This window comes from Astatotilapia calliptera, chromosome 5 (genome assembly GCF_900246225.1).
Source record: "Astatotilapia calliptera chromosome 5, fAstCal1.2, whole genome shotgun sequence".
Taxonomy (NCBI): Eukaryota; Metazoa; Chordata; class Actinopteri; order Cichliformes; family Cichlidae; genus Astatotilapia; species Astatotilapia calliptera.
In genome coordinates this window covers 24086775-24114046 of record NC_039306.1, presented here as the reverse complement: position 1 = coordinate 24114046, position 27272 = coordinate 24086775, and the positions used below count along the sequence as shown (strand labels likewise).

The 27272-nt window shown below is 40.7% G+C and overlaps 1 protein-coding gene and 20 non-coding genes across 21 annotated transcripts; all 21 read left to right on the top strand.

Annotated features, from left to right (window-relative positions):
* The first annotated feature begins 290 nt into the window (after positions 1-290).
* Positions 291-363, top strand: trnak-uuu (transfer RNA lysine (anticodon UUU)). Its single transcript has one exon. It is a non-coding gene; the product is annotated as a tRNA-Lys (tRNA).
* Positions 364-878: 515 nt separating this feature from the next.
* Positions 879-951, top strand: trnaf-gaa (transfer RNA phenylalanine (anticodon GAA)). The gene has a single exon. It is a non-coding gene; the product is annotated as a tRNA-Phe (tRNA).
* Positions 952-1378: 427 nt separating this feature from the next.
* On the top strand, positions 1379-1451 carry trnak-uuu (transfer RNA lysine (anticodon UUU)). The gene has a single exon. It is a non-coding gene; the product is annotated as a tRNA-Lys (tRNA).
* A 515-nt stretch (positions 1452-1966) lies between these two features.
* Positions 1967-2039, top strand: trnaf-gaa (transfer RNA phenylalanine (anticodon GAA)). Its single transcript has one exon. It is a non-coding gene; the product is annotated as a tRNA-Phe (tRNA).
* A 427-nt stretch (positions 2040-2466) lies between these two features.
* Positions 2467-2539, top strand: trnak-uuu (transfer RNA lysine (anticodon UUU)). The gene has a single exon. It is a non-coding gene; the product is annotated as a tRNA-Lys (tRNA).
* Positions 2540-3054: 515 nt separating this feature from the next.
* Positions 3055-3127, top strand: trnaf-gaa (transfer RNA phenylalanine (anticodon GAA)). The gene has a single exon. It is a non-coding gene; the product is annotated as a tRNA-Phe (tRNA).
* Positions 3128-3554: 427 nt separating this feature from the next.
* Positions 3555-3627, top strand: trnak-uuu (transfer RNA lysine (anticodon UUU)). Its single transcript has one exon. It is a non-coding gene; the product is annotated as a tRNA-Lys (tRNA).
* A 515-nt stretch (positions 3628-4142) lies between these two features.
* Positions 4143-4215, top strand: trnaf-gaa (transfer RNA phenylalanine (anticodon GAA)). Its single transcript has one exon. It is a non-coding gene; the product is annotated as a tRNA-Phe (tRNA).
* A 427-nt stretch (positions 4216-4642) lies between these two features.
* trnak-uuu (transfer RNA lysine (anticodon UUU)) lies at positions 4643-4715 on the top strand. The gene has a single exon. It is a non-coding gene; the product is annotated as a tRNA-Lys (tRNA).
* A 515-nt stretch (positions 4716-5230) lies between these two features.
* On the top strand, positions 5231-5303 carry trnaf-gaa (transfer RNA phenylalanine (anticodon GAA)). Its single transcript has one exon. It is a non-coding gene; the product is annotated as a tRNA-Phe (tRNA).
* Positions 5304-5730: 427 nt separating this feature from the next.
* Positions 5731-5803, top strand: trnak-uuu (transfer RNA lysine (anticodon UUU)). Its single transcript has one exon. It is a non-coding gene; the product is annotated as a tRNA-Lys (tRNA).
* A 515-nt stretch (positions 5804-6318) lies between these two features.
* On the top strand, positions 6319-6391 carry trnaf-gaa (transfer RNA phenylalanine (anticodon GAA)). The gene has a single exon. It is a non-coding gene; the product is annotated as a tRNA-Phe (tRNA).
* A 427-nt stretch (positions 6392-6818) lies between these two features.
* On the top strand, positions 6819-6891 carry trnak-uuu (transfer RNA lysine (anticodon UUU)). The gene has a single exon. It is a non-coding gene; the product is annotated as a tRNA-Lys (tRNA).
* A 515-nt stretch (positions 6892-7406) lies between these two features.
* On the top strand, positions 7407-7479 carry trnaf-gaa (transfer RNA phenylalanine (anticodon GAA)). The gene has a single exon. It is a non-coding gene; the product is annotated as a tRNA-Phe (tRNA).
* Positions 7480-7906: 427 nt separating this feature from the next.
* On the top strand, positions 7907-7979 carry trnak-uuu (transfer RNA lysine (anticodon UUU)). Its single transcript has one exon. It is a non-coding gene; the product is annotated as a tRNA-Lys (tRNA).
* A 520-nt stretch (positions 7980-8499) lies between these two features.
* trnaf-gaa (transfer RNA phenylalanine (anticodon GAA)) lies at positions 8500-8572 on the top strand. The gene has a single exon. It is a non-coding gene; the product is annotated as a tRNA-Phe (tRNA).
* Positions 8573-8998: 426 nt separating this feature from the next.
* On the top strand, positions 8999-9071 carry trnak-uuu (transfer RNA lysine (anticodon UUU)). Its single transcript has one exon. It is a non-coding gene; the product is annotated as a tRNA-Lys (tRNA).
* A 515-nt stretch (positions 9072-9586) lies between these two features.
* trnaf-gaa (transfer RNA phenylalanine (anticodon GAA)) lies at positions 9587-9659 on the top strand. Its single transcript has one exon. It is a non-coding gene; the product is annotated as a tRNA-Phe (tRNA).
* Positions 9660-10086: 427 nt separating this feature from the next.
* trnak-uuu (transfer RNA lysine (anticodon UUU)) lies at positions 10087-10159 on the top strand. The gene has a single exon. It is a non-coding gene; the product is annotated as a tRNA-Lys (tRNA).
* Positions 10160-10679: 520 nt separating this feature from the next.
* trnaf-gaa (transfer RNA phenylalanine (anticodon GAA)) lies at positions 10680-10752 on the top strand. Its single transcript has one exon. It is a non-coding gene; the product is annotated as a tRNA-Phe (tRNA).
* Positions 10753-13311: 2559 nt separating this feature from the next.
* vamp3 (vesicle-associated membrane protein 3 (cellubrevin)) lies at positions 13312-27125 on the top strand. The gene is made up of 5 exons (XM_026168348.1): positions 13312-13434; positions 21418-21496; positions 24195-24353; positions 24619-24670; positions 25153-27125. Coding segments are annotated over exons 1-5 (312 nt in total). The 5' UTR covers positions 13312-13432; the 3' UTR covers positions 25173-27125.
* Positions 27126-27272: the final 147 nt, after the last annotated feature.

The following is a 27272-nucleotide window of genomic DNA, read 5'->3' as shown; positions in this document are numbered from 1 at the left end:
GAGGTGGAATTTGAAGAAGGTCCTCCTTCAGAAGCTCCCAGGCCTCACCCATTATACCATTGACTTACCTAGGGCTTTGTAGGTTGGGTGATCACATGTCATAATACAGCCTAGCGATGTTTCCCCTAGAATCAAATCCTTCCCTTGGCTCTTGTCTGAAATGACCATTTAATAATATCTAACTGCAAATCCTCACCAGTACCTACAGTAAAATGAGAGGATAAGAGATCACGTTTTTACAGAAAAGAAAGACAATATGTGTCCCAGAGGACAAACACGTGACTCTTGTTACCTGGGTAGCTCAGATGGAAGAGCATCAGACTTTTAATCTGAGGGTCCAGGGTTCAAGTCCCTGTCCAGGTGTCTCCTTTGGATCCTTGCCCTTCCATGGCTTTACCTAACAAGCTCAGTTGTTCTTGATAGTTCTGTGACCTCATTGTCATCTTTAGCAAAGTCCATAGACTGCAGGTGGGATGACGATATGGGATTTGTGGATATCAGGGACAGAGGCCTCTTTCAGATAATCCCACCGTACAAGCTCTGTAAAGAATCTTTTCCTGCCCCTCGGTCCAACTCACCGCCAGTTGGTTCTCAGCTCAGCTCCTTTGCGAAACCCGGTGTCTAAGACATGCCAATCTCACCAAATCCGCCCTGGGTTTCTCGACACGTTACACTTTCACTTTTTTTCTGTCTTACTTTGGGTGGGACAACATTTAAGAGAGCAAAGTTCATCACAGTTCACTGTTAAATCCAAAGCTTAAAAGTTCACTTCACATTGATCCAGTGTCTCAGAATGGCAGCTGTAGTGCAGTTTGGCCAGCTGTAGACCTGACTGGTGATTAGAATGCAATTTTTGAGCACTTTCCATTGCAAAACGTGCCGAAATAGCTCAGCTGGGAGAGCGTTAGACTGAAGATCTAAAGGACCCTAGTTCGATCCTGGGTTTCGGCAAAGCTATTTTGGTCACCATCTAGGGCTTGGTAGGTTTGTTGGTAGGACTTCATTATACGGCCTACAACTACGTGGATCATTGCCATCAAATGAGAAAACAAACACAGATGGTGCAGCTTGCAAACGTCCATCAAGTGGAGGTGGAATTTGAAGAAGGTCCTCCTTCAGAAGCTCCCAGGCCTCACCCATTATACCATTGACTTACCTAGGGCTTGGTAGGTTGGGTGATCACACGTCATAATACAGCCTAGCGATGTTTCCCCTAGAATCAAATCCTTCCCTTGGCTCTTGTCTGAAATGACCATTTAATAATATCTAACTGCAAATCCTCACCAGTACCTACAGTAAAATGAGAGGATAAGAGATCACGTTTTTACAGAAAAGAAAGACAATATGTGTCCCAGAGGACAAACACGTGACTCTTGTTACCTGGGTAGCTCAGATGGAAGAGCATCAGACTTTTAATCTGAGGGTCCAGGGTTCAAGTCCCTGTCCAGGTGTCTCCTTTGGATCCTTGCCCTTCCATGGCTTTACCTAACAAGCTCAGTTGTTCTTGATAGTTCTGTGACCTCATTGTCATCTTTAGCAAAGTCCATAGACTGCAGGTGGGATGACGATATGGGATTTGTGGATATCAGGGACAGAGGCCTCTTTCAGATAATCCCACCGTACAAGCTCTGTAAAGAATCTTTTCCTGCCCCTCGGTCCAACTCACCGCCAGTTGGTTCTCAGCTCAGCTCCTTTGCGAAACCCGGTGTCTAAGACATGCCAATCTCACCAAATCCGCCCTGGGTTTCTCGACACGTTACACTTTCACTTTTTTTCTGTCTTACTTTGGGTGGGACAACATTTAAGAGAGCAAAGTTCATCACAGTTCACTGTTAAATCCAAAGCTTAAAAGTTCACTTCACATTGATCCAGTGTCTCAGAATGGCAGCTGTAGTGCAGTTTGGCCAGCTGTAGACCTGACTGGTGATTAGAATGCAATTTTTGAGCACTTTCCATTGCAAAACGTGCCGAAATAGCTCAGCTGGGAGAGCGTTAGACTGAAGATCTAAAGGACCCTAGTTCGATCCTGGGTTTCGGCAAAGCTATTTTGGTCACCATCTAGGGCTTGGTAGGTTTGTTGGTAGGACTTCATTATACGGCCTACAACTACGTGGATCATTGCCATCAAATGAGAAAACAAACACAGATGGTGCAGCTTGCAAACGTCCATCAAGTGGAGGTGGAATTTGAAGAAGGTCCTCCTTCAGAAGCTCCCAGGCCTCACCCATTATACCATTGACTTACCTAGGGCTTTGTAGGTTGGGTGATCACACGTCATAATACAGCCTAGCGATGTTTCCCCTAGAATCAAATCCTTCCCTTGGCTCTTGTCTGAAATGACCATTTAATAATATCTAACTGCAAATCCTCACCAGTACCTACAGTAAAATGAGAGGATAAGAGATCACGTTTTTACAGAAAAGAAAGACAATATGTGTCCCAGAGGACAAACACGTGACTCTTGTTACCTGGGTAGCTCAGATGGAAGAGCATCAGACTTTTAATCTGAGGGTCCAGGGTTCAAGTCCCTGTCCAGGTGTCTCCTTTGGATCCTTGCCCTTCCATGGCTTTACCTAACAAGCTCAGTTGTTCTTGATAGTTCTGTGACCTCATTGTCATCTTTAGCAAAGTCCATAGACTGCAGGTGGGATGACGATATGGGATTTGTGGATATCAGGGACAGAGGCCTCTTTCAGATAATCCCACCGTACAAGCTCTGTAAAGAATCTTTTCCTGCCCCTCGGTCCAACTCACCGCCAGTTGGTTCTCAGCTCAGCTCCTTTGCGAAACCCGGTGTCTAAGACATGCCAATCTCACCAAATCCGCCCTGGGTTTCTCGACACGTTACACTTTCACTTTTTTTCTGTCTTACTTTGGGTGGGACAACATTTAAGAGAGCAAAGTTCATCACAGTTCACTGTTAAATCCAAAGCTTAAAAGTTCACTTCACATTGATCCAGTGTCTCAGAATGGCAGCTGTAGTGCAGTTTGGCCAGCTGTAGACCTGACTGGTGATTAGAATGCAATTTTTGAGCACTTTCCATTGCAAAACGTGCCGAAATAGCTCAGCTGGGAGAGCGTTAGACTGAAGATCTAAAGGACCCTAGTTCGATCCTGGGTTTCGGCAAAGCTATTTTGGTCACCATCTAGGGCTTGGTAGGTTTGTTGGTAGGACTTCATTATACGGCCTACAACTACGTGGATCATTGCCATCAAATGAGAAAACAAACACAGATGGTGCAGCTTGCAAACGTCCATCAAGTGGAGGTGGAATTTGAAGAAGGTCCTCCTTCAGAAGCTCCCAGGCCTCACCCATTATACCATTGACTTACCTAGGGCTTTGTAGGTTGGGTGATCACACGTCATAATACAGCCTAGCGATGTTTCCCCTAGAATCAAATCCTTCCCTTGGCTCTTGTCTGAAATGACCATTTAATAATATCTAACTGCAAATCCTCACCAGTACCTACAGTAAAATGAGAGGATAAGAGATCACGTTTTTACAGAAAAGAAAGACAATATGTGTCCCAGAGGACAAACACGTGACTCTTGTTACCTGGGTAGCTCAGATGGAAGAGCATCAGACTTTTAATCTGAGGGTCCAGGGTTCAAGTCCCTGTCCAGGTGTCTCCTTTGGATCCTTGCCCTTCCATGGCTTTACCTAACAAGCTCAGTTGTTCTTGATAGTTCTGTGACCTCATTGTCATCTTTAGCAAAGTCCATAGACTGCAGGTGGGATGACGATATGGGATTTGTGGATATCAGGGACAGAGGCCTCTTTCAGATAATCCCACCGTACAAGCTCTGTAAAGAATCTTTTCCTGCCCCTCGGTCCAACTCACCGCCAGTTGGTTCTCAGCTCAGCTCCTTTGCGAAACCCGGTGTCTAAGACATGCCAATCTCACCAAATCCGCCCTGGGTTTCTCGACACGTTACACTTTCACTTTTTTTCTGTCTTACTTTGGGTGGGACAACATTTAAGAGAGCAAAGTTCATCACAGTTCACTGTTAAATCCAAAGCTTAAAAGTTCACTTCACATTGATCCAGTGTCTCAGAATGGCAGCTGTAGTGCAGTTTGGCCAGCTGTAGACCTGACTGGTGATTAGAATGCAATTTTTGAGCACTTTCCATTGCAAAACGTGCCGAAATAGCTCAGCTGGGAGAGCGTTAGACTGAAGATCTAAAGGACCCTAGTTCGATCCTGGGTTTCGGCAAAGCTATTTTGGTCACCATCTAGGGCTTGGTAGGTTTGTTGGTAGGACTTCATTATACGGCCTACAACTACGTGGATCATTGCCATCAAATGAGAAAACAAACACAGATGGTGCAGCTTGCAAACGTCCATCAAGTGGAGGTGGAATTTGAAGAAGGTCCTCCTTCAGAAGCTCCCAGGCCTCACCCATTATACCATTGACTTACCTAGGGCTTTGTAGGTTGGGTGATCACACGTCATAATACAGCCTAGCGATGTTTCCCCTAGAATCAAATCCTTCCCTTGGCTCTTGTCTGAAATGACCATTTAATAATATCTAACTGCAAATCCTCACCAGTACCTACAGTAAAATGAGAGGATAAGAGATCACGTTTTTACAGAAAAGAAAGACAATATGTGTCCCAGAGGACAAACACGTGACTCTTGTTACCTGGGTAGCTCAGATGGAAGAGCATCAGACTTTTAATCTGAGGGTCCAGGGTTCAAGTCCCTGTCCAGGTGTCTCCTTTGGATCCTTGCCCTTCCATGGCTTTACCTAACAAGCTCAGTTGTTCTTGATAGTTCTGTGACCTCATTGTCATCTTTAGCAAAGTCCATAGACTGCAGGTGGGATGACGATATGGGATTTGTGGATATCAGGGACAGAGGCCTCTTTCAGATAATCCCACCGTACAAGCTCTGTAAAGAATCTTTTCCTGCCCCTCGGTCCAACTCACCGCCAGTTGGTTCTCAGCTCAGCTCCTTTGCGAAACCCGGTGTCTAAGACATGCCAATCTCACCAAATCCGCCCTGGGTTTCTCGACACGTTACACTTTCACTTTTTTTCTGTCTTACTTTGGGTGGGACAACATTTAAGAGAGCAAAGTTCATCACAGTTCACTGTTAAATCCAAAGCTTAAAAGTTCACTTCACATTGATCCAGTGTCTCAGAATGGCAGCTGTAGTGCAGTTTGGCCAGCTGTAGACCTGACTGGTGATTAGAATGCAATTTTTGAGCACTTTCCATTGCAAAACGTGCCGAAATAGCTCAGCTGGGAGAGCGTTAGACTGAAGATCTAAAGGACCCTAGTTCGATCCTGGGTTTCGGCAAAGCTATTTTGGTCACCATCTAGGGCTTGGTAGGTTTGTTGGTAGGACTTCATTATACGGCCTACAACTACGTGGATCATTGCCATCAAATGAGAAAACAAACACAGATGGTGCAGCTTGCAAACGTCCATCAAGTGGAGGTGGAATTTGAAGAAGGTCCTCCTTCAGAAGCTCCCAGGCCTCACCCATTATACCATTGACTTACCTAGGGCTTTGTAGGTTGGGTGATCACACGTCATAATACAGCCTAGCGATGTTTCCCCTAGAATCAAATCCTTCCCTTGGCTCTTGTCTGAAATGACCATTTAATAATATCTAACTGCAAATCCTCACCAGTACCTACAGTAAAATGAGAGGATAAGAGATCACGTTTTTACAGAAAAGAAAGACAATATGTGTCCCAGAGGACAAACACGTGACTCTTGTTACCTGGGTAGCTCAGATGGAAGAGCATCAGACTTTTAATCTGAGGGTCCAGGGTTCAAGTCCCTGTCCAGGTGTCTCCTTTGGATCCTTGCCCTTCCATGGCTTTACCTAACAAGCTCAGTTGTTCTTGATAGTTCTGTGACCTCATTGTCATCTTTAGCAAAGTCCATAGACTGCAGGTGGGATGACGATATGGGATTTGTGGATATCAGGGACAGAGGCCTCTTTCAGATAATCCCACCGTACAAGCTCTGTAAAGAATCTTTTCCTGCCCCTCGGTCCAACTCACCGCCAGTTGGTTCTCAGCTCAGCTCCTTTGCGAAACCCGGTGTCTAAGACATGCCAATCTCACCAAATCCGCCCTGGGTTTCTCGACACGTTACACTTTCACTTTTTTTCTGTCTTACTTTGGGTGGGACAACATTTAAGAGAGCAAAGTTCATCACAGTTCACTGTTAAATCCAAAGCTTAAAAGTTCACTTCACATTGATCCAGTGTCTCAGAATGGCAGCTGTAGTGCAGTTTGGCCAGCTGTAGACCTGACTGGTGATTAGAATGCAATTTTTGAGCACTTTCCATTGCAAAACGTGCCGAAATAGCTCAGCTGGGAGAGCGTTAGACTGAAGATCTAAAGGACCCTAGTTCGATCCTGGGTTTCGGCAAAGCTATTTTGGTCACCATCTAGGGCTTGGTAGGTTTGTTGGTAGGACTTCATTATACGGCCTACAACTACGTGGATCATTGCCATCAAATGAGAAAACAAACACAGATGGTGCAGCTTGCAAACGTCCATCAAGTGGAGGTGGAATTTGAAGAAGGTCCTCCTTCAGAAGCTCCCAGGCCTCACCCATTATACCATTGACTTACCTAGGGCTTTGTAGGTTGGGTGATCACACGTCATAATACAGCCTAGCGATGTTTCCCCTAGAATCAAATCCTTCCCTTGGCTCTTGTCTGAAATGACCATTTAATAATATCTAACTGCAAATCCTCACCAGTACCTACAGTAAAATGAGAGGATAAGAGATCACGTTTTTACAGAAAAGAAAGACAATATGTGTCCCAGAGGACAAACACGTGACTCTTGTTACCTGGGTAGCTCAGATGGAAGAGCATCAGACTTTTAATCTGAGGGTCCAGGGTTCAAGTCCCTGTCCAGGTGTCTCCTTTGGATCCTTGCCCTTCCATGGCTTTACCTAACAAGCTCAGTTGTTCTTGATAGTTCTGTGACCTCATTGTCATCTTTAGCAAAGTCCATAGACTGCAGGTGGGATGACGATATGGGATTTGTGGATATCAGGGACAGAGGCCTCTTTCAGATAATCCCACCGTACAAGCTCTGTAAAGAATCTTTTCCTGCCCCTCGGTCCAACTCACCGCCAGTTGGTTCTCAGCTCAGCTCCTTTGCGAAACCCGGTGTCTAAGACATGCCAATCTCACCAAATCCGCCCTGGGTTTCTCGACACGTTACACTTTCACTTTTTTTCTGTCTTACTTTGGGTGGGACAACATTTAAGAGAGCAAAGTTCATCACAGTTCACTGTTAAATCCAAAGCTTAAAAGTTCACTTCACATTGATCCAGTGTCTCAGAATGGCAGCTGTAGTGCAGTTTGGCCAGCTGTAGACCTGACTGGTGATTAGAATGCAATTTTTGAGCACTTTCCATTGCAAAACGTGCCGAAATAGCTCAGCTGGGAGAGCGTTAGACTGAAGATCTAAAGGACCCTAGTTCGATCCTGGGTTTCGGCAAAGCTATTTTGGTCACCATCTAGGGCTTGGTAGGTTTGTTGGTAGGACTTCATTATACGGCCTACAACTACGTGGATCATTGCCATCAAATGAGAAAACAAACACAGATGGTGCAGCTTGCAAACGTCCATCAAGTGGAGGTGGAATTTGAAGAAGGTCCTCCTTCAGAAGCTCCCAGGCCTCACCCATTATACCATTGACTTACCTAGGGCTTGGTAGGTTGGGTGATCACACGTCATAATACAGCCTAGCGATGTTTCCCCTAGAATCAAATCCTTCCCTTGGCTCTTGTCTGAAATGACCATTTAATAATATCTAACTGCAAATCCTCACCAGTACCTACAGTAAAATGAGAGGATAAGAGATCACGTTTTTACAGAAAAGAAAGACAATATGTGTCCCAGAGGACAAACACGTGACTCTTGTTACCTGGGTAGCTCAGATGGAAGAGCATCAGACTTTTAATCTGAGGGTCCAGGGTTCAAGTCCCTGTCCAGGTGTCTCCTTTGGATCCTTGCCCTTCCATGGCTTTACCTAACAAGCTCAGTTGTTCTTGATAGTTCTGTGACCTCATTGTCATCTTTAGCAAAGTCCATAGACTGCAGGTGGGATGACGATATGGGATTTGTGGATATCAGGGACAGAGGCCTCTTTCAGATAATCCCACCGTACAAGCTCTGTAAAGAATCTTTTCCTGCCCCTCGGTCCAACTCACCGCCAGTTGGTTCTCAGCTCAGCTCCTTTGCGAAACCCGGTGTCTAAGACATGCCAATCTCACCAAATCCGCCCTGGGTTTCTCGACACGTTACACTTTCACTTTTTTTCTGTCTTACTTTAGGAGGAGCAACTTTGCTCTTAAGAGAGCAAAGTTCATCACAGTTCACTGTTAAATCCAAAGCTTAAAAGTTCACTTCACATTGATCCAGTGTCTCAGAATGGCAGCTGTAGTGCAGTTTGGCCAGCTGTAGACCTGACTGGTGATTAGAATGCAATTTTTGAGCACTTTCCATTGCAAAACGTGCCGAAATAGCTCAGCTGGGAGAGCGTTAGACTGAAGATCTAAAGGACCCTAGTTCGATCCTGGGTTTCGGCAAAGCTATTTTGGTCACCATCTAGGGCTTGGTAGTTTGTTGGTAGGACTTCATTATACGGCCTACAACTACGTGGATCATTGCCATCAAATGAGAAAACAAACACAGATGGTGCAGCTTGCAAACATCCATCAAGTGGAGGTGGAATTTGAAGAAGGTCCTCCTTCAGAAGCTCCCAGGCCTCACCCATTATACCATTGACTTACCTAGGGCTTTGTAGGTTGGGTGATCACACGTCATAATACAGCCTAGCGATGTTTCCCCTAGAATCAAATCCTTCCCTTGGCTCTTGTCTGAAATGACCATTTAATAATATCTAACTGCAAATCCTCACCAGTACCTACAGTAAAATGAGAGGATAAGAGATCACGTTTTTACAGAAAAGAAAGACAATATGTGTCCCAGAGGACAAACACGTGACTCTTGTTACCTGGGTAGCTCAGATGGAAGAGCATCAGACTTTTAATCTGAGGGTCCAGGGTTCAAGTCCCTGTCCAGGTGTCTCCTTTGGATCCTTGCCCTTCCATGGCTTTACCTAACAAGCTCAGTTGTTCTTGATAGTTCTGTGACCTCATTGTCATCTTTAGCAAAGTCCATAGACTGCAGGTGGGATGACGATATGGGATTTGTGGATATCAGGGACAGAGGCCTCTTTCAGATAATCCCACCGTACAAGCTCTGTAAAGAATCTTTTCCTGCCCCTCGGTCCAACTCACCGCCAGTTGGTTCTCAGCTCAGCTCCTTTGCGAAACCCGGTGTCTAAGACATGCCAATCTCACCAAATCCGCCCTGGGTTTCTCGACACGTTACACTTTCACTTTTTTTCTGTCTTACTTTGGGTGGGACAACATTTAAGAGAGCAAAGTTCATCACAGTTCACTGTTAAATCCAAAGCTTAAAAGTTCACTTCACATTGATCCAGTGTCTCAGAATGGCAGCTGTAGTGCAGTTTGGCCAGCTGTAGACCTGACTGGTGATTAGAATGCAATTTTTGAGCACTTTCCATTGCAAAACGTGCCGAAATAGCTCAGCTGGGAGAGCGTTAGACTGAAGATCTAAAGGACCCTAGTTCGATCCTGGGTTTCGGCAAAGCTATTTTGGTCACCATCTAGGGCTTGGTAGTTTTGTTGGTAGGACTTCATTATACGGCCTACAACTACGTGGATCATTGCCATCAAATGAGAAAACAAACACAGATGGTGCAGCTTGCAAACATCCATCAAGTGGAGGTGGAATTTGAAGAAGGTCCTCCTTCAGAAGCTCCCAGGCCTCACCCATTATACCATTGACTTACCTAGGGCTTGGTAGGTTGGGTGATCACACGTCATAATACAGCCTAGCGATGTTTCCCCTAGAATCAAATCCTTCCCTTGGCTCTTGTCTGAAATGACCATTTAATAATATCTAACTGCAAATCCTCACCAGTACCTACAGTAAAATAAGAGGATAAGAGATCACGTTTTTACAGAAAAGAAAGACAATATGTGTCCCAGAGGACAAACACGTGACTCTTGTTACCTGGGTAGCTCAGATGGAAGAGCATCAGACTTTTAATCTGAGGGTCCAGGGTTCAAGTCCCTGTCCAGGTGTCTCCTTTGGATCCTTGCCATTCCATGGCTTTACCTAACAAGCTCAGTTGTTCTTGATAGTTCTGTGACCTCATTGTCATCTTTAGCAAAGTCCATAGACTGCAGGTGGGATGACGATATGGGATTTGTGGATATCAGGGACAGAGGCCTCTTTCAGATAATCCCACCGTACAAGCTCTGTAAAGAATCTTTTCCTGCCCCTCGGTCCAACTCACCGCCAGTTGGTTCTCAGCTCAGCTCCTTTGCGAAACCCGGTGTCTAAGACATGCCAATCTCACCAAATCCGCCCTGGGTTTCTCGACACGTTACACTTTCACTTTTTTTCTGTCTTACTTTAAGAGAGCAACTTTGCTCTTTAAGAGAGCAAAGTTCATCACAGTTCACTGTTAAATCCAAAGCTTAAAAGTTCACTTCACATTGATCCAGTGTCTCAGAATGGCAGCTGTAGTGCAGTTTGGCCAGCTGTAGACCTGACTGGTGATTAGAATGCAATTTTTGAGCACTTTCCATTGCAAAACGTGCCGAAATAGCTCAGCTGGGAGAGCGTTAGACTGAAGATCTAAAGGACCCTAGTTCGATCCTGGGTTTCGGCAAAGCTCTTTTGGTCACCATCTAGGGCTTGGTAGGTTTGTTGGTAGGACTTCATTATACGGCCTACAACTACGTGGATCATTGCCATCAAATGAGAAAACAAACACAGATGGTGCAGCTTGCAAACGTCCATCAAGTGGAGGTGGAATTTGAAGAAGGTCCTCCTTCAGAAGCTCCCAGGCCTCACCCATTATACCATTGACTTACCTAGGGCTTTGTAGGTTGGGTGATCACACGTCATAATACAGCCTAGCGATGTTTCCCCTAGAATCAAATCCTTCCCTTGGCTCTTGTCTGAAATGACCATTTAATAATATCTAACTGCAAATCCTCACCAGTACCTACAGTAAAATGAGAGGATAAGAGATCACGTTTTTACAGAAAAGAAAGACAATATGTGTCCCAGAGGACAAACACGTGACTCTTGTTGCCTGGGTAGCTCAGATGGAAGAGCATCAGACTTTTAATCTTAGCATCAGACTTTTAATCTGATATCTTTACAATATCATTTACATTGTGTTCCTTACATTTTCCCCAATTGTATGTTATATTAATTCTATATTTCCGTTTTAATATTTCTAATGTTTGCCTTGTTTTCTTCACTGTCTGGTCTGCCTCTGTCTTGTCTGATTGCTCTGGCTTGGGTCATTAAAGTTCATCACTTTTGCAGTTGAATTTTTGCAGGTGAATTTTTGCAGGTGAATTTTTTGCAGGTGAATTTTTTTCAGGTGAATTTTTGCAGGTGAATTTTTGGCAGGTGAATTTTTGGCAGGTGAATTTTTTGCAGGTGAATTTTTGCAGGTGAATTTTTTGCAGGTGAATTTTTTTCAGGTGAATATTTTTGCAGGGAAATTTGGAGGATAAAAATTCAGTGTCATAAATTCAATGTCTAAAAATACTTGAATTCTGATGATACTATATTTCTTCCATACTCTAGGAGTTTAGCGTTAAGAGGTCAAGAGTTAATGTTTCCATTGTAACACCCCCAGATTTGAAATAGAAACACTCATTTTTAACACTCGATTTTAGCTACTATCATTTTACACCTCAGAGTTACATTAAAAGAATGTGACTCTGCTTAGAGTAAAATTAACTCTACTTTTGCAAGAAGACTACTAACACCAAAATATTTAACACTTTTGAATTTGCTGTGTATATACTGGTGGAATAATTGCCCAAAGGTGGGCAGCCAGGGAGGAGCAACAAGTCTCTACCCAGAGGAGGAGAGCTGCTGCTGGAGAAAATACTGTGACTCACCCAGACCGTAACAGTTTGGGTCATCTTCCAGACATCTTCCAGGCTGCATGCATACTTTTAACCCTGTGTAGATTAGAGAAAAAAAAACAAATCAAACATATGCACCCAGTTCTAGTTGTCTTAAAGTCAATAAAGATGTATTCCGTGCAATCATTTCACCCTGGAGAAAGAACAAAATTACCAAGACATTTATGCCCATGATGAGTGTATGTAAACTTCTGAACACAACTGTAAAGGGATCATTTCTGTTGCTAGGCTATTGTTTCCTTCCTGTGGCCTTTGATTACCCCAAAACACATATCATTATGCGTTTTGATCACTTTGTAATGTAAATTTGTAATGCTGTTATCCTTCAAAAGTAAACTCAGTAAACTCTCTCATAAACTTAACTCGTGTTGGCCAATGTTGTGTTGTTGCAGAATTGTTTTTGCATTAGTTTTGTATGATATGAATCCATTAATAAAGCATTTTAGGGAATTAGCACCTGCTCTCTTAAACCACATACTACAACTCAGTGACTGACACAAAAACTCAGTTCTTTCACTGTTGTCTTCAGACTGCATTCAGTTTTTACAGTTTAAGGAAGCACTTAAAGATTGATTTGTTCTAAATGTTTCATATAAATCTGCTATACTTGCATACACACACATATATACTCTCTTTAACAGTTTGAATGAATAAAGTTTCGCTACTCCTATTTTTTCAGTTGTTGGTGGTTAGTATTTGTTGATGATGTGTGGATAGGGATGACTTTTTGTTCTCATAAGCCACATGCTGATCACGGGCTTGGGCCTGCTCCTTGCATGTCTACTGTAGCTTGCAAATAGAAATGAAATAAATAAAAGGTGAATAAGACTGATTTGAGTAGTTAACTCTTTAATGATTATTGACTAAGGTGTGCGAAGTGTGCGTTGCTTTTAATTGCTTTTAATAATGGTAGGCATGCGGAAGCTATAAGTCACGACCTCTTTAATGTTGCCTTCACGTGCTCACCGCAAACTCATGCTTTCATCAAATAAAGTAGTTACCAGATAGTATGATCCGATTTTGTAATTTATTTCTTTAAAATAATTTAGTACTGTAAAAGTTTATGTATTTACTGTAAGTTTGCAGGGAAAATTCTTTTATTTATTTTTTTATTTAAATGCTAAATGTAGTCAACTAAAGGTTAGTCACCAGGCTAAATGGGTTATTATAATTTATTGTCACGTATCGATATCGATATGAAAAGAAATTTCTATGATTTCTGGTTTTATTAAAGTGCGCATTTTCCTTGTGAAATGTAAATACGCGTGATAGTTCCTAATTCCGGCAACCTTGAAAGCGGCACAAAAACCGCTGGTACGGCTGGGACTGTTTCGGGTTGACAGTGAGCTACCAAGCAAAAATCGGCAGCGGTGTCGTTTGAGGAAATTTCGTTTTGCAATGTAAGTCTATCCTATACCGCACACTTTTATTTGTCAGTCAGATGTTGACGATTTCGCTTCCGTTTTTTTTCTGGTAATACTTCAAGACGCGGGCGCAAAAACAACGCCCAGAACTTTTGCTACTAGCCTGCAACAAGTGCTAGTGCCCGTCTTCGAGATGTGAGCTAGCTTAGCCACAGCAGCAACGCTGCATTAAAGTTATCTAACGTTGCTCACTCCTCATCATATCAACTTATCTTTGCTAGTTATGTAGATAGTCAAGAAAGAGTGTACACAATCGGTTTGTATACAGGCCACAGCTGTTACTGTTACACGAATCTTACTGTTAGACAACGATATGTGCTAGCGTTTTAGTCTATGCTTAGAAACTACCGTTTCCTGTGTCGTTGGCCTATCTAAAAACTACTGCTGTATACTTTTATTTAACAAGCTTAAAATGTTTGTGTATGTCGCTTTGTGATTTCTAATTATTGTAGCTCTAATTTGGATATGACTAAAATAATATCAAGACACAATCAAAGGCAACGCAAAGTTGTAAACAGGAAATATAATATTTATGGCCGAAGTGTTTCTGTTTTAATAGGTCGTAATCATGTTGATGACTGGGTAATTAAAATAAGTTTTAAACTATATCTAAGCTGAATACTTGCCACTCCAGTAATAACTTACACCCCGTTGTCGGTAATGCCGTTATCTAACGTTATTTCCATCATCAGCATCTACCGTTTTTTTTTCTTTGTTGACACAGTTAGGAACTGTACTCTGATATGTTTCTCGGTCAATATGTGTATTAGTAGGCGCTTTGAAGCTTAGGGGTAATGAAAGAACAAGGGAAAAGACGTGTTTCGTGAGTGTTTACTTTCTGGGAAGGTGTATTGCCTTACAGCATCAAGAGAGGAAGCTTTTTTTTTCCCCTTTTAAACTAATAAAAAAAAATATATATATATATATATATATATATATATATATATACACACATACATACATACATACATACATACACACACACACACACACACACACACACACACACACACAGTGCACATAGAGGCACTGTACTCAGCGTTTTCGTAATGAATCACAGACAGATTTCTACAACTATTTTTGTCCATATTAAACAAAAATCCTTGACAGAGAATTTGCATGTCTTTCTGAAATTGAGTGATGATTTGATTAAACCATAAAAGTCATTCTTTCATGATGTTATAGTCATTTCTGTTCATTGTAGTGATGGTAGTCGATCAGTAGTATAGATACAACAGTGATGATAATGTAAAATTAGGTCCCGGAATGTATGGATAGTAGATTTACAATAGATTTGAAATAAAATAAATCTATTAATGCAAGAGGGTTAACAAGAATATTCAGTTAACCACGATCACAGTTTCTGCACTCAGTCGTTTATTTGAAGTGGTCCAAATGTAACTGGACAATTTACTCCAAAGTTGTTTTAAATTTGTCTCCATCACTTAATTAGCAGTAAGGTTGGTAGTTGAATGCTTGCAACTGTAGCCTTTGCATTTGGAAACTGTGGCTGTGAATCCATAACATATGGTCAAATGGAAACTTAATTCAAATGAAGCAATAAAGCAAAAATAAAATTTATCTGCAATTTTTGTTCAGTGAGTTAAATTGAGGCTGAAAGGCGGGACTTAAATTGCATCTTGATGCCTTTCTTTTTATTTTAATGCAGTGGTGAGCCAGCTCTTCCTTGGTGCCTTAGAACTGAGAACTTGTAGCTAGGGCTGCCACAAACTATTATTTTGATAGTCGACTAGTCACCAATTATTTTTGCCATTAGTCAACTAATCAGATCATGCGTCCATTGGATGTACAACGTACAGCTTATTGCACCAGCATGCATGTGCTCTTATATAACTATCATTAGCTTATAGCTTTAAATGTTTAAGGTATGTGCTAACTAAAAATAAAGACATGATGATAGTTTATTAAATTTTAATGAAATTTACAGGTTGTTTCAGTGGAGTTTAATAAACTCAGCCGCTATCTAAAATACCTAATTTCCTGGAGGAACCCACCCTAGGGATTAATAAAGTTTTATCTAATATAATATAATATAACAGGACACCGGAGTATATTCTTGAGCATCTCACACTTCTGATAACTGGTTGTCTGCTTGACGTTTATTCAGCAGTGTAAAAACTATAACTTTAATCTCAGCCAAACCGATTTACTCGGGAACAAATAAAATACTGAAAAAAGCCAAACAATAGCATTTTTAAGTTATCTAAGTGACTTATATACAGTGTTGGGGAGTAACGGCATACATGTACCGCCGTTACGTATTTAAAATACAAAATATGAGTAACTGTATTCCGTTACAGTTACCGTTTAAAAAGGTGGTATTCAGAATACAGTTACTTTGTTGAAATAAATGGATTACACAGTGGTACTTTCCTGTTTCATATTGTGGTGGGTCAGGACTGTTTGGGTTTTGTTTGACAGCTGTTCTGTTGTTCCAGGCGGCAGCGTTACGGTTGCCATGGTTACAGGGTGACGCTCTCTCTCTGTGTGTTTCCTGGGTGAGAGAGCGCCTTTTTGTTGTTGTTGTTGTGCTAAGCTAATAGGCAGAATGCTACAGGTACATGCTCTAAAGAATGTAGCCTCATAGGCAGTGTAGTCCGTGCTGCTGGGAGAATGGACTGCCATACTTGTTATATGTCTGTGAGTGCGAGGAGGGAGAAAAAGGCGAGTGGAAAAGTACCAGGTGTCATCGAGCAAAAACGGGAGCTGGAAGCATGTAAATATAATAGTAGTAATAATAATAATAACCACTGCAGCCAAGAAGAGTGCCTGACGAGCCCAGTTGTAAGTAAGCTATTAAGACTCGACTGTACGCCGTGTTTTCCTCCGAAACAATAAGTTCCGTTGGAGCAGCCTTTCAACGCCTCTCTCTGTCTCTCGCAAGCAAAGTTGACCCAGACAACAAAGTAAAGCTGTTTTTCGGCTATGAGCCCAACACGGAACTCACCGTATTAGTCAGAGGTCCCTTTACTACGGGTTCGGAGCCGCGGACCTTCAGTAACAGTAATAAATCACAGCAATAGTACATTCACGTAGTTGTAAAAAGCATGATAATATATTAAGTAATCCAAAGTATTCAGAATACGTTACTGTCATTGAGTAACATAACGGAATACGTTACAGAATACATTTTGGGGCATGTATTCTGTATTCTGTAATGGAATACATTTTAAAAGTAACCTTCCCAACACTGCTTATATACTAAAAAGTATTTAGTCAGCCACCGATTGTGCAAGTTCCCCCACCTAAAATGATGACAGAGGTCAGTAATTTGCACCAGAGGTACACTTCAACTGTGAGAGACAGAATGTGAAAAAAAATCCATGAATCCACATGGTAGGATTTGTAAAGAATTTATTCGTAAATCAGGGTGGAAAATAAGTATTTGGTCAATAACAAAAATACAACTCAATACTTTGTAACATAACCTTTGTTGGCAATAACAGAGGTCAAACGTTTACTATAGGTCTTTACCAGGTTTGCACACACAGTAGCTGGTATTTTGGCCCAGTAGGTATGGTGTTCTTGGGATGCAACTCAGTATTCTTCTTCCTCCAAACACGACGAGTTGAGTTTATACCAAAAAGTTCTACTTTGGTTTCATCTGACCACATGACATTCTCCCAATCCTCTGCTGTATCATCCATGTGCTCTCTGGCAAACTTCAGACGGGCCTGGACATGCACTGGCTTCAGCAGCGGAACACGTCTGGCACTGCGGGATTTGATTCCCTGCCGTTGTAGTGTGTTACTGATGGTGACCTTTGTTACTTTGGTCCCAGCTCTCTGCAGGTCATTCACCAGGTCCCCCCGTGTGGTTCTGGGATCTTTGCTCACCGTTCTCATGATCATTTTGACCCCACGGGATGAGATCTTGCGTGGAGCCCCAGATCGAGGGAGATTATCAGTGGTCTTGTATGTCTTCCATTTTCTGATGATTGCTCCCACAGTTGATTTTTTTCACACAAAGCTGCTTGCCTATTGTAGATTCACTCTTCCCAGTCTGGTGCAGGTCTACAATACTTTTCCTGGTGTCCTTCGAAAGCTCTTTGGTCTTGGCCATGGCGGAGTTTGGAGTCTGACTGTTTGAGGCTGTGGACAGGTGTCTTTTATACAGATGATGAGTTCAAACAGGTGCCATTTATACAGGTAACGAGTGGGGGACAGAAAAGCTTCTTATAGAAGACGTTACAGGTCTGTGAGAGCCAGAGATTTTCCTTGTTTGAGGTGACCAAATACTTATTTTCCACCCTAATTTACGAATAAATTCTTTACAAATCCTACCATGTGAATTCATGGATTTTTCTTTTTTCTTTTTCACATTCTGTCTCTCACAGTTGAAGTGTACCTCTGGTGCAAATTACTGACCTCTGTCATCATTTTAAGTGGGGGAACTTGCACAATCGGTGGCTGACTAAATACTTTTTTGCCCCACTGTATCATGTTTAACCTGAGTAGCGAAAGACTGCAGTGGGTTTGAAAATGGAGTCCGGTATTCTCACCGGAACTAGTGAGCCTTGCCCCCGGCTAGCTATCGACAGTGTTGGGGAGTGACGGAATACATGTACCGCCGTTACGTATTTAAAATACAAAATATGAGTAACTGTATTCCGTTACAGTTACCGTTTAAAAAGGTGGTATTCAGAATACAGTTACTTTGTTGAAATAAATGGATTACACTGCGGTACTTTCCTGTTTCATATTGTCGCGGGTCAGGACTGTTTGGGTTTTGTTTGACAGCTACGTTCTTTTGTTCCAGGTGGCAGCGTTACGGTTGCCATGGTTACAGGGTGACGCTCTCTCTCTCTCTCTGCGACTGTGTGTTTCCTGGGTGAGAGAGAGCACCTTTCGTTGTTGTTGTTGTCGTGCTAAGCTAACAGGCAGAATGCTACAAGCATAGCTCTAAAGAATGTAGCATCATGGGCAGTGTAGTCCGTGTTGCAGGGAGAATGAACTGCCATACACGTTATGTCTGTGAGCGCGAGGAGGGAGAAAAAGGGGAGTGGAAAGGTACGAGTTGTCATCGAGCAAAAACGGGAGCTGGAAGCATGTAAATATAATAATAACCACTGCAGCCAAGAAGAGAGCGTGACGAGCCCAGTTGTAAGTAAGCTATTAAGACTCGACTGTACACCAAAAATGGCACCACACCATGTAAAAATATAATATAAGCTCTGGCGGACTTGGTTCTATGGTAGGTCTTAAAGGGTTAAAGGCAGCTGGCATCCTTGTACATGCAGTGCTGCCATCTTCTGTTTCAGTCCGTTATTACACTCTTAAATCCTACTACTTATTCCTGCATCTTTTGGGATCTTACAAAGCTTCAAACGACGCGTCGACTATTAAATCAGTCGTCAACAATTTTAATAGTCGACTAATCGTGGCAGCCCCACTTGTAGCCTCATTTATCTTAAATTGGTTTCACTGAAATGGAAAGGAAAATCATAATGCACAAAAGATCCTAGGCTGCATCTGGTTAATTTTTTAGGTACACCTTCAAAAGCCACTGTCATCACTTGTTCCCAATTTGGGAGCAGCGAAGTGGTGACATGTGAGTGTCAGCTTTTTGGCCCTGCACCTATATTTATTTCTGTGGTTGTAGATTAGGCACATGCACAGCATTAGTAGAAAAGAGGTGTGTGTGTGTAGACATGGTATCAGACCTACATAGTTCAACTAAAGAGTCTTCACGTGAACTCTGGTGCAATGGCAAAGGTTGCTATCTTTGCACAAGTAATGCCTAAACACAAATGTGAAACTACATAAACCTACACATAGACACACCAATGCACATTGCTAAACTAATTAATGAATAAAAATCGATTATTGTTATTTACAGCTTTTCCAAAAAAGTCAAAGATAGAAACTCATAGACTTGAATACATAAAAATAATGAGTTTGGTTAAAAGTATTGACCAAATTCTTTTTCTTTTTTTTAACATAACACATATTTGGTAATCCACTCTTTATCCACTTGCTCTTCACGAATACAAAGACCAAACAAAACAAAAGAGAAAAAACGTTTACTGCATTTGTTTATTAAACCTACCTTCATTGTATCCTAGTTAGACATCAATTTGTTTTTAACCGAGCCACACATTCCCCAAGGGATCCAGCATTTTTATTTATTTTTTTTCCAGTTGCATAAATTAGATGCTCTTTTTAAAAATAAATAAATAAATAAATCTTAAAAAAAATTGCAATCCCAGCTCTTGCCATGGCCCTCGTTGAGAAAAATGTGTTTTCATTTAAAGGAAAGTGGGCTGTATGTATATGGCAACCATCAATTTAAAATTATTATGAAACAGTCATATGCACAATGGTACAAACACAATTGGTTCCGGTGAATATTACATGAATCTGAGGCTAATTTTATGTGTGTACTCGTGGTAAGTTCCAGCCTTTTTACATATTAGAGAATGAAGCCCACCACTGATGCTGTAGTGTAGTTTTGATACTAGCAGCAGCTGCAGGAAATGTATATCTGCAGTTTGTTTGTAATAGTTTGCTTGTTTTTTGTGTTTATTTGTATCAAATTCATGCAATCAAAATTCAAAATAGTTTATCTTTTTAAATATACGTGAATTAGACGTGGCTGTAAAGTTGTTATCTTGGGGGCATAGAGGAGAGGCACTTAATCCACCCATTTCACATAGACTTCCTTTTGGAATAACTTGCATCATTGATTGTTTTTCTTCAGGAAACTGGGTACCTTTGGCTTCCAGACAGATGCTGTTTCTGTTGAGTTAACTGTGGCTTGTTCCTGTGTTTTGTTTTGGGGATTGTTTGTTTTTTAAATATAAACACATGTAGTTTTAGCAAGCTCTTGCCATCAACTATATTTTAGCAAACATGGGTATGCCTGCTTATTAGGGCCAGACAGATGTTTCTCCCATCTATTCTTTACTTTCATTTTTAAAGACTGCTACAATGCATTGGCAAATCAGTAATATCAGGCAGCAGACTGCTTATATCTGCCTAAACTGTTTTACATTTAAACTAATATTGTAATTTGGCCTGAGTCAGAATTTATGTAATTAATGGCCACACTTGACTTAGACTGAATCATAATAATCTTTGTATAGCCCTGGTGTAAATAACAACCCAACTTTCAAGTTAGTTTCAATGTTACGAAAAGTCATTGCAAAGCAATGCTCTTTCAGGTCAGGGGGTGGCAGTAAATAACCACTGTTAAAAAGCCATTGGGACAATGAATGCATATCATATTTAGGAATCTAAATAAATACTTATTTAAATTAAATCAATGGGAACCAGAAGGAAAAAACTTTTTGCTTTGTCTCCGGTTTATATTTTTGTTATTGTTTTTAACAGTTTCTTAGAGTTAAAAAAAAAAATGCATCAGATAATAATAAATGTGATGCTTGCTATTTTAGCAGGATTGTGTGGGACATCATCTTATTTGAATAGCTTTTCATGCTATCTGATGTCAGCTTTTTAACTGTTAAGAATATACTTAAACCATTATTTTGGGCAAGCATTTACTTAAGCCACATCACTGTCAAGTCTATTGTTGTATGAAAAATAATCTCTTGCCACTTATTGTCTATCCTCAGTTGATACAATGGAGCATGAGTTGAGGAACATCAGTGAGGTGTTTTTAATTAATTTAATTAATTTTTTTTTGTGCGTGCATGGCTGGCTGTTGTGTACAGTCAGAGACACTGAATTGTTCTGTTTTAGCTCACTATGAACTGTTACTCCTGTTGACCTTTAGCTATCCCACAGATTGGGTGCTATATCAAGCAATTTCCTCTGAGAGGACTGTTTTTCTTTTTTCTTGTACCTAAAACTGACTGGTTTCCTTTAAGGTTTTAGTGGGAGATTGTGATGTTATGTAACAGATGTTTCTAAGACATTTCACAGGGGGCTAAGATTTACACTGGGTTTTTTTTGGGGGTTTTTTTGTAAATTTCTTCAGGTCAGCAGTTGGTCCAGAAGGTTCTGCCGCAGCGGCCGGCAATAAGCGCTTGCAGCAGACGCAGGCCCAGGTGGATGAGGTATGAAATATGTGAAAACTGGCTTCTATTTAATTTCAGAATTTAATTTGAGGCCAACAGTTCTATTCTCTTATGGCTTATTGATAAGGATCCCCAAAATATGTTCAAATCTTAATTCATGAGTGCTTTAGTGTTACAAATGCACCAGATCGTTTCCTCTCAAGCTAAGAAATTTGAAACCACCTCTCCAAAGATGCCTGCCCTTAATGCTACTTCATCTCCAACTTCAGGTTCATTTCTCAGTAGAGCTGGGCGATAGAACGATAACGATATGTATCGCGATATAACTTTTACTCGATAGAGAAATTAAGCTATCGCGATAGACCTCGCCGCTCTTGTCCTCTTTTTTTTTTTTTTTTTTTTTTTTTTTTTAAAAAGTCAGCCAATCCAAATTAAGTAACGCAGAGCCGAACCAATCACAGCCGCAGCGTCACGTCGCGTGGCTTGTTACGTACAGCACAAGTGCCAAGCCACACGTGTGTTTGTTTGGGAAGCAGCCAGCGGGTAATGGAGCCAGCGCGTAATGGAGGAAATTAGTGTGCCGACTAGAAAAATCAACCGAGCGTGACCGAAGAGAAAACAGATGATGGTTGCAATGCCGGAGAGATTGTCGAACGGAAGAGCCATAGAAGTTCCGTAGTGTGAAGGTATTTCGGCTATTTCAAGTCTGACAAAAAACAGAGTAGCGTGCACTGTAAATTGTGCCGAAAGCAAGTCTGGAAATACAATAAACTGGTGCATGCGTCACACTGTGCGCCACGTTATTGTTTCGGTGAAATGAATTTCTACAATACTGTTACTGTTAATTCTACTCTCTGCAGTGTTTAAATGCTTACATATACACACAGTTACTCTCCGTCCACACATACGACTCGGTTCTGCTTCTGTGCCCCAGCTTTGTTTACTTTTTCCCACCGAGGCTTCTAGACTTCTGATTGGCCAATATTTCTGCACGGTTAGGAATCTAGCGCCACCTGCTGCTTTGGCATGTTCATAGCAGCGTTTTCCTTCATTTCTGCCTTTATGTGTGGACGGGATTATTTTTTAAAACGAAAACGGAAAATCTCCGTTTTCAAAAATACCCGTGTACGTGTGGACGTAGCCTCAGTGTCTGACTGGAAGCGCTAATTCGTCATTCGGCTTTTGTCAGACTAAAGTAACTGTTAAAACTGTTTGAAAAGCTAAGCTATACAACAAGGAGAGATTGAGAATTTCCTTTTAGTTCTCAGTTTATTTGATATTGACAAAAGTTAGTCAGTTTTGTCTGTTCTTCTGTAAAACAAACTAAGATTTATTTTTAGAATTAATATTTTGTTTCTAAGTGGAATTGACAATTTAGTCTGTTTCGTTTGTTCTATTTTGAAACTTAAACGCTTTAGCGGCTGCCTTTTGTGTAGTTTGCAATATTTGCCTTTATCTATCTGAAAAAGTCTCATGTTCCTTAAGTACATCTACCCTGTTGAACTTATTATGGGAAATAAATATTTAAATAAAAACAAGCTGCTGATTATTTCACATTTTACTTGTGAGCAACGGCACATTTAAATCTTACAAATATAGTTATTTGGCTTATATCGTGATAGATATCGTTATCGCCTGAAATGAAAAAAACATATCGTGATATGAAAAAATCTCATATCGCCCAGCTCTATTTCTCAGTTATATGGTTATATGGTTAATTAAATGCTTATGTACCAGTCCAGCTGTACACAAATAAAGGAGAAGATGCAAGTAGAGAAAGATTCAATCAACAATTTGTATTTATTTATTTTTAAATAATTGCATAGTAGCACAGCCGTAATCCAGGAGTGAATAGTTAAATAATGAAAAGATAGTTGGTGGAGTCACAGTGTCAAATAATAAAAAATCTTTTCAAGCATTAAAAATCCTTAAATAACCTCATCTTGTTCACTTTGCATCATTTTTCTCACCTAGCCTATGGCCTTGAACTCCACCCCTGTCTGTCTTCACTTGCTTTGTGTCACTCCCTCTTTTCCTTGATGTTGGTCTCACACAGAACCTTGCATAACTCTTGGCAGCAGTGTTACAATTCACCATAATGTGGAATAATTTGCTCTCTAATACTCCAAAAGACTGCCAAAGGACATTCAGTGAAAGGCAGTCCTCATCCAGTTTTGAGAAATAGCATTCAGAACCATGTCAGTGAGGCCACTAAGAAAATAGGCTGCCAAGTCTCACTCTTAATTCCCTTTACATCTTGCTCTCTCTCGCTCTCTCGGTTGTAGCCCTTCTTGGGATAAGCCACTCCCTCATAGATCTTTAACCTCAGCACGTCACAGAAAGTGTCCAATTGGCTGCCAAACGCTTACATAATCACTGTCTCCATGGTTATGTAAGGCATGCACGGGCCTACACCCTCCCCTCCAACCTGCAGCTCTGTCTGAGAGGAGGGGCAGTAGTTGGGTTTGTGGATCAGTGGAACATATGGGTTACGTGTAATCTGTGTTTATGCACATGCATGTGTGTCTGACTAAAAGTGGAGTCTGTAGGAGTTATTTTACCCTGTTGATTTATTTATTTGGCATTTTTCTTCTTTCTCTTATGATTCTTTCCTATGCCCTCCAGAGAAAAACAAATTAGGGCAGATTTATTTACAGTGAGGGCTCAAGATTGCCTAACACCCATGTACATCAAGAAACAGATTGCAAAAAATGAATATTATGTTTGTTTTGAGTAGGTGGTGGACATTATGCGTGTTAATGTGGACAAAGTGCTGGAGCGTGATCAGAAGCTGTCTGAACTGGATGACCGAGCCGATGCACTCCAGGCTGGAGCCTCCCAGTTTGAGACCAGTGCAGCTAAGCTGAAAAGGAAGTACTGGTGGAAGAACTGCAAGGTGCTTAAACAAAGTTTGGTTCAAAAGTCACACACTTTCCACCACTTTAAATAACAATTACTCTAACTGATATGATGCACTCTATTTTTAAAGTCTTCAAAGACTGAGGTTTATTAAATTAATTGTTTTTATTTAACTACACAACTTACAGTATATATTTGCATGACTTATGGTGAAGACTTCCTGTTTTTATTCAACAAAATGAGGAGGTATTACAGATATAGTTCTTGTGTAATAACGTAGAAATTATCTTTAATTGTTTCAGATGTGGGCGATCCTGATAGCTGTCATTGTGTTCATCATCGTCATCATTATTAGTGAGTATTAAGGATGTGCTCATCAACAGTGTTGTTACAGTTTGTGTTACTTCAAACATAAAACAAAGCATTAAGAACTCTCTACAGTGTTGTAGTTTCGGAAACTGTGTTAGGTGTACTGCTACATTGGTGCTCTTTTAAGAGGCAAACACACATCAACTGTTCAAGATCATGTGATGTGTCATTTGATGACTTATCTGATAAGAGTTATAAAGTTTACGGACTTTGCCCCCAAACATTCAAAAAGCTTTATTTACTTAAAGTTTTACATCTACTATCCATACTATTCCCCCATCATTATTCATGCTAGTTCATGTTATGGATGCAGTAAGCCAAGAAGAAGTACACCCAATTACATAATGCAGCCTCTGTCTTTTGCCTTTATGGAATTCCCCCCCACAGTTCCTTTAGTGTCATATCTCTCTTTTATAATGTCTTATATAAAACATTTGGTTTAAACAAACTTGTTAATTCATTCACAGTCTGGAATTACTCTAAGTAAGCAACAGGAGGAGGAGGGGTAGAAGATACGATAAAGAAGAGAAGTGGAGCTATGTGACTCGTGTCTCAGAGTAGCTCCACATTTTCCACCTCTACAGGGGTCTTCATTCTTTGTTCTGGATTGCCCTGTGTGTGCGTGTGTGATTGCTTATGTGCCTTAGTCACAGTTTTAACCTATAACATTACAAAATTCCAGACATTACTAGGATATATACATACCAAAGAAAACAAACATATGTACAGAAATGTGTTTATAACTTGACTAAAGCCCAGTTATAAATATGAGTCTAAACAGACTTTGGCAGAACACACACACACACACATACTCAAACCTTAAGACTAGAATTGAAGAACATTGTAAACTCTCCTCAACTTGTATTTTTATATTTTATTAACAATTGTTTGATTCCGTGTGCCAGGCTAAGAGAAGTGCCTTTAAGGATTAGCTGTTCAGTGGTATAGTTTAGATTGTAACAGTAATCCTGCGTATGGTGGAAGAGATGCCCCTTCCCAGATTTAAAATATTTCTGCTCTTGATAGTGTAACAGCAGTATTTTTTTTTCCTCTCTCATGCTTTTTCTTACTTAATTGGTCAGCTTTACAAATATTAGTGAAATCTAATTACTCATTTTATTTCTGCACATGGTTAAGTGCTGATCAGGTCCAATGTTTAAGGAGTTAATGTTAGATCTGAATGAAGAGGAAAGTCATTCTGACAACACAAAGCTTACTGGTAATGGGTAACGTACTGTTGAACCACCTCACTGTGTCCATTCCTGTTCATGTCATTTTCAGGCAGTAATTGGGATGCAGTAAAAGTTTGCATGAGCTTGTGTTTAGATTGAGTGCTGGTCATGTTTACTATAAGTAGCATGCTCATTGCCTGACAGATTTGCCATAAAATGTAAAAGGAAAAAAAAAATACACAGAAGTGCCATCATGAGGTATCAAGAGATTAATTATCTCAATTAGTTGCTCTTAAGTGTGGCAGAAAAATGGCCTTTATGTAATAATAATGATCAACAATTAAGAGGAAAGAAAATCTGCAGTTTAGCTTTAGACTTTGATAGGTGTCTCCAATGGAGAACAGCCAAAAATGCAGCCATACCTTCTGAACACATGTACCAGCCAGCCAGAGAACAAGTAGTGCCTTGTGAGCTCCCTGTCCAGCAGATACTGTGCAGCTAGCCTGTGCTATCAGTTGAATTTAACCTTTAATAAAGACCTTTGGATCAACGCCAGTGTGAAGAAACATTCTTGTTGATGCACAATGCTTCTAACACAAAACAATTAAAAATTCTAACATGCCATATTTGTCATACAGTTATTTGCATTCTGTTAAATGTAGAGTTGACCATAGTTAGGCTATAGTATGGGTTTTGTTTTTTTTTTGTTTTTTTGTGATGTTTAGGTCAGTACTGCTGAGCATCATGGGTGATATAGAGTGGAAATATTTTGTTGGTCCATGGCATTGTGATACATGTGACACTAACACTGGATTTGGGATTGCTTTGTATATTATTTTCACTCTGTTTGGTATTTAAAGCTCCTGTTTTAGGTTACAGTTTCAGGATTTTTTTTTTCTTGACTTCTAGCAATCATTAGCTTCCCCCCCCCCCCCCCCTCATACTTCTTGCTTGTTTCTGATAGAGAAATAAACACTAACACAAATATGTACTCACCCGCACCCTTTTCTCTTTTTGTTAAGCATGCAGATTTAATCAGACTGCAGCCACAACTAAAAATTGTAGGCATGGAAATGCTTTTATGGGCCAGCTTTTTATTAACCATACATGGAATTGTCAACCTCATCTTCCCCCCCCCCCACAGAATTTAAGATCTTATAACTTCCAAGCCTTGCTTCACTTTTGGGAATTTACGTGGAAATATGTGCAATTCTGCTCTGTGGGCCCTAAATTTATTTTTGCTTGAATAAAACTGATGTTAAATCAAAGTGTCCTCTGATTTTTCTCATCTGTGACGTAACAAACGCCAGCTATTCCTTTTTCCAAAAGGAGCCATGATGGCAAAATCATTTTTATTGGAGTCATTTAAAGATAAATTCCTTCAGTGTGACATACAATGGTGTACAGTCCAGCAG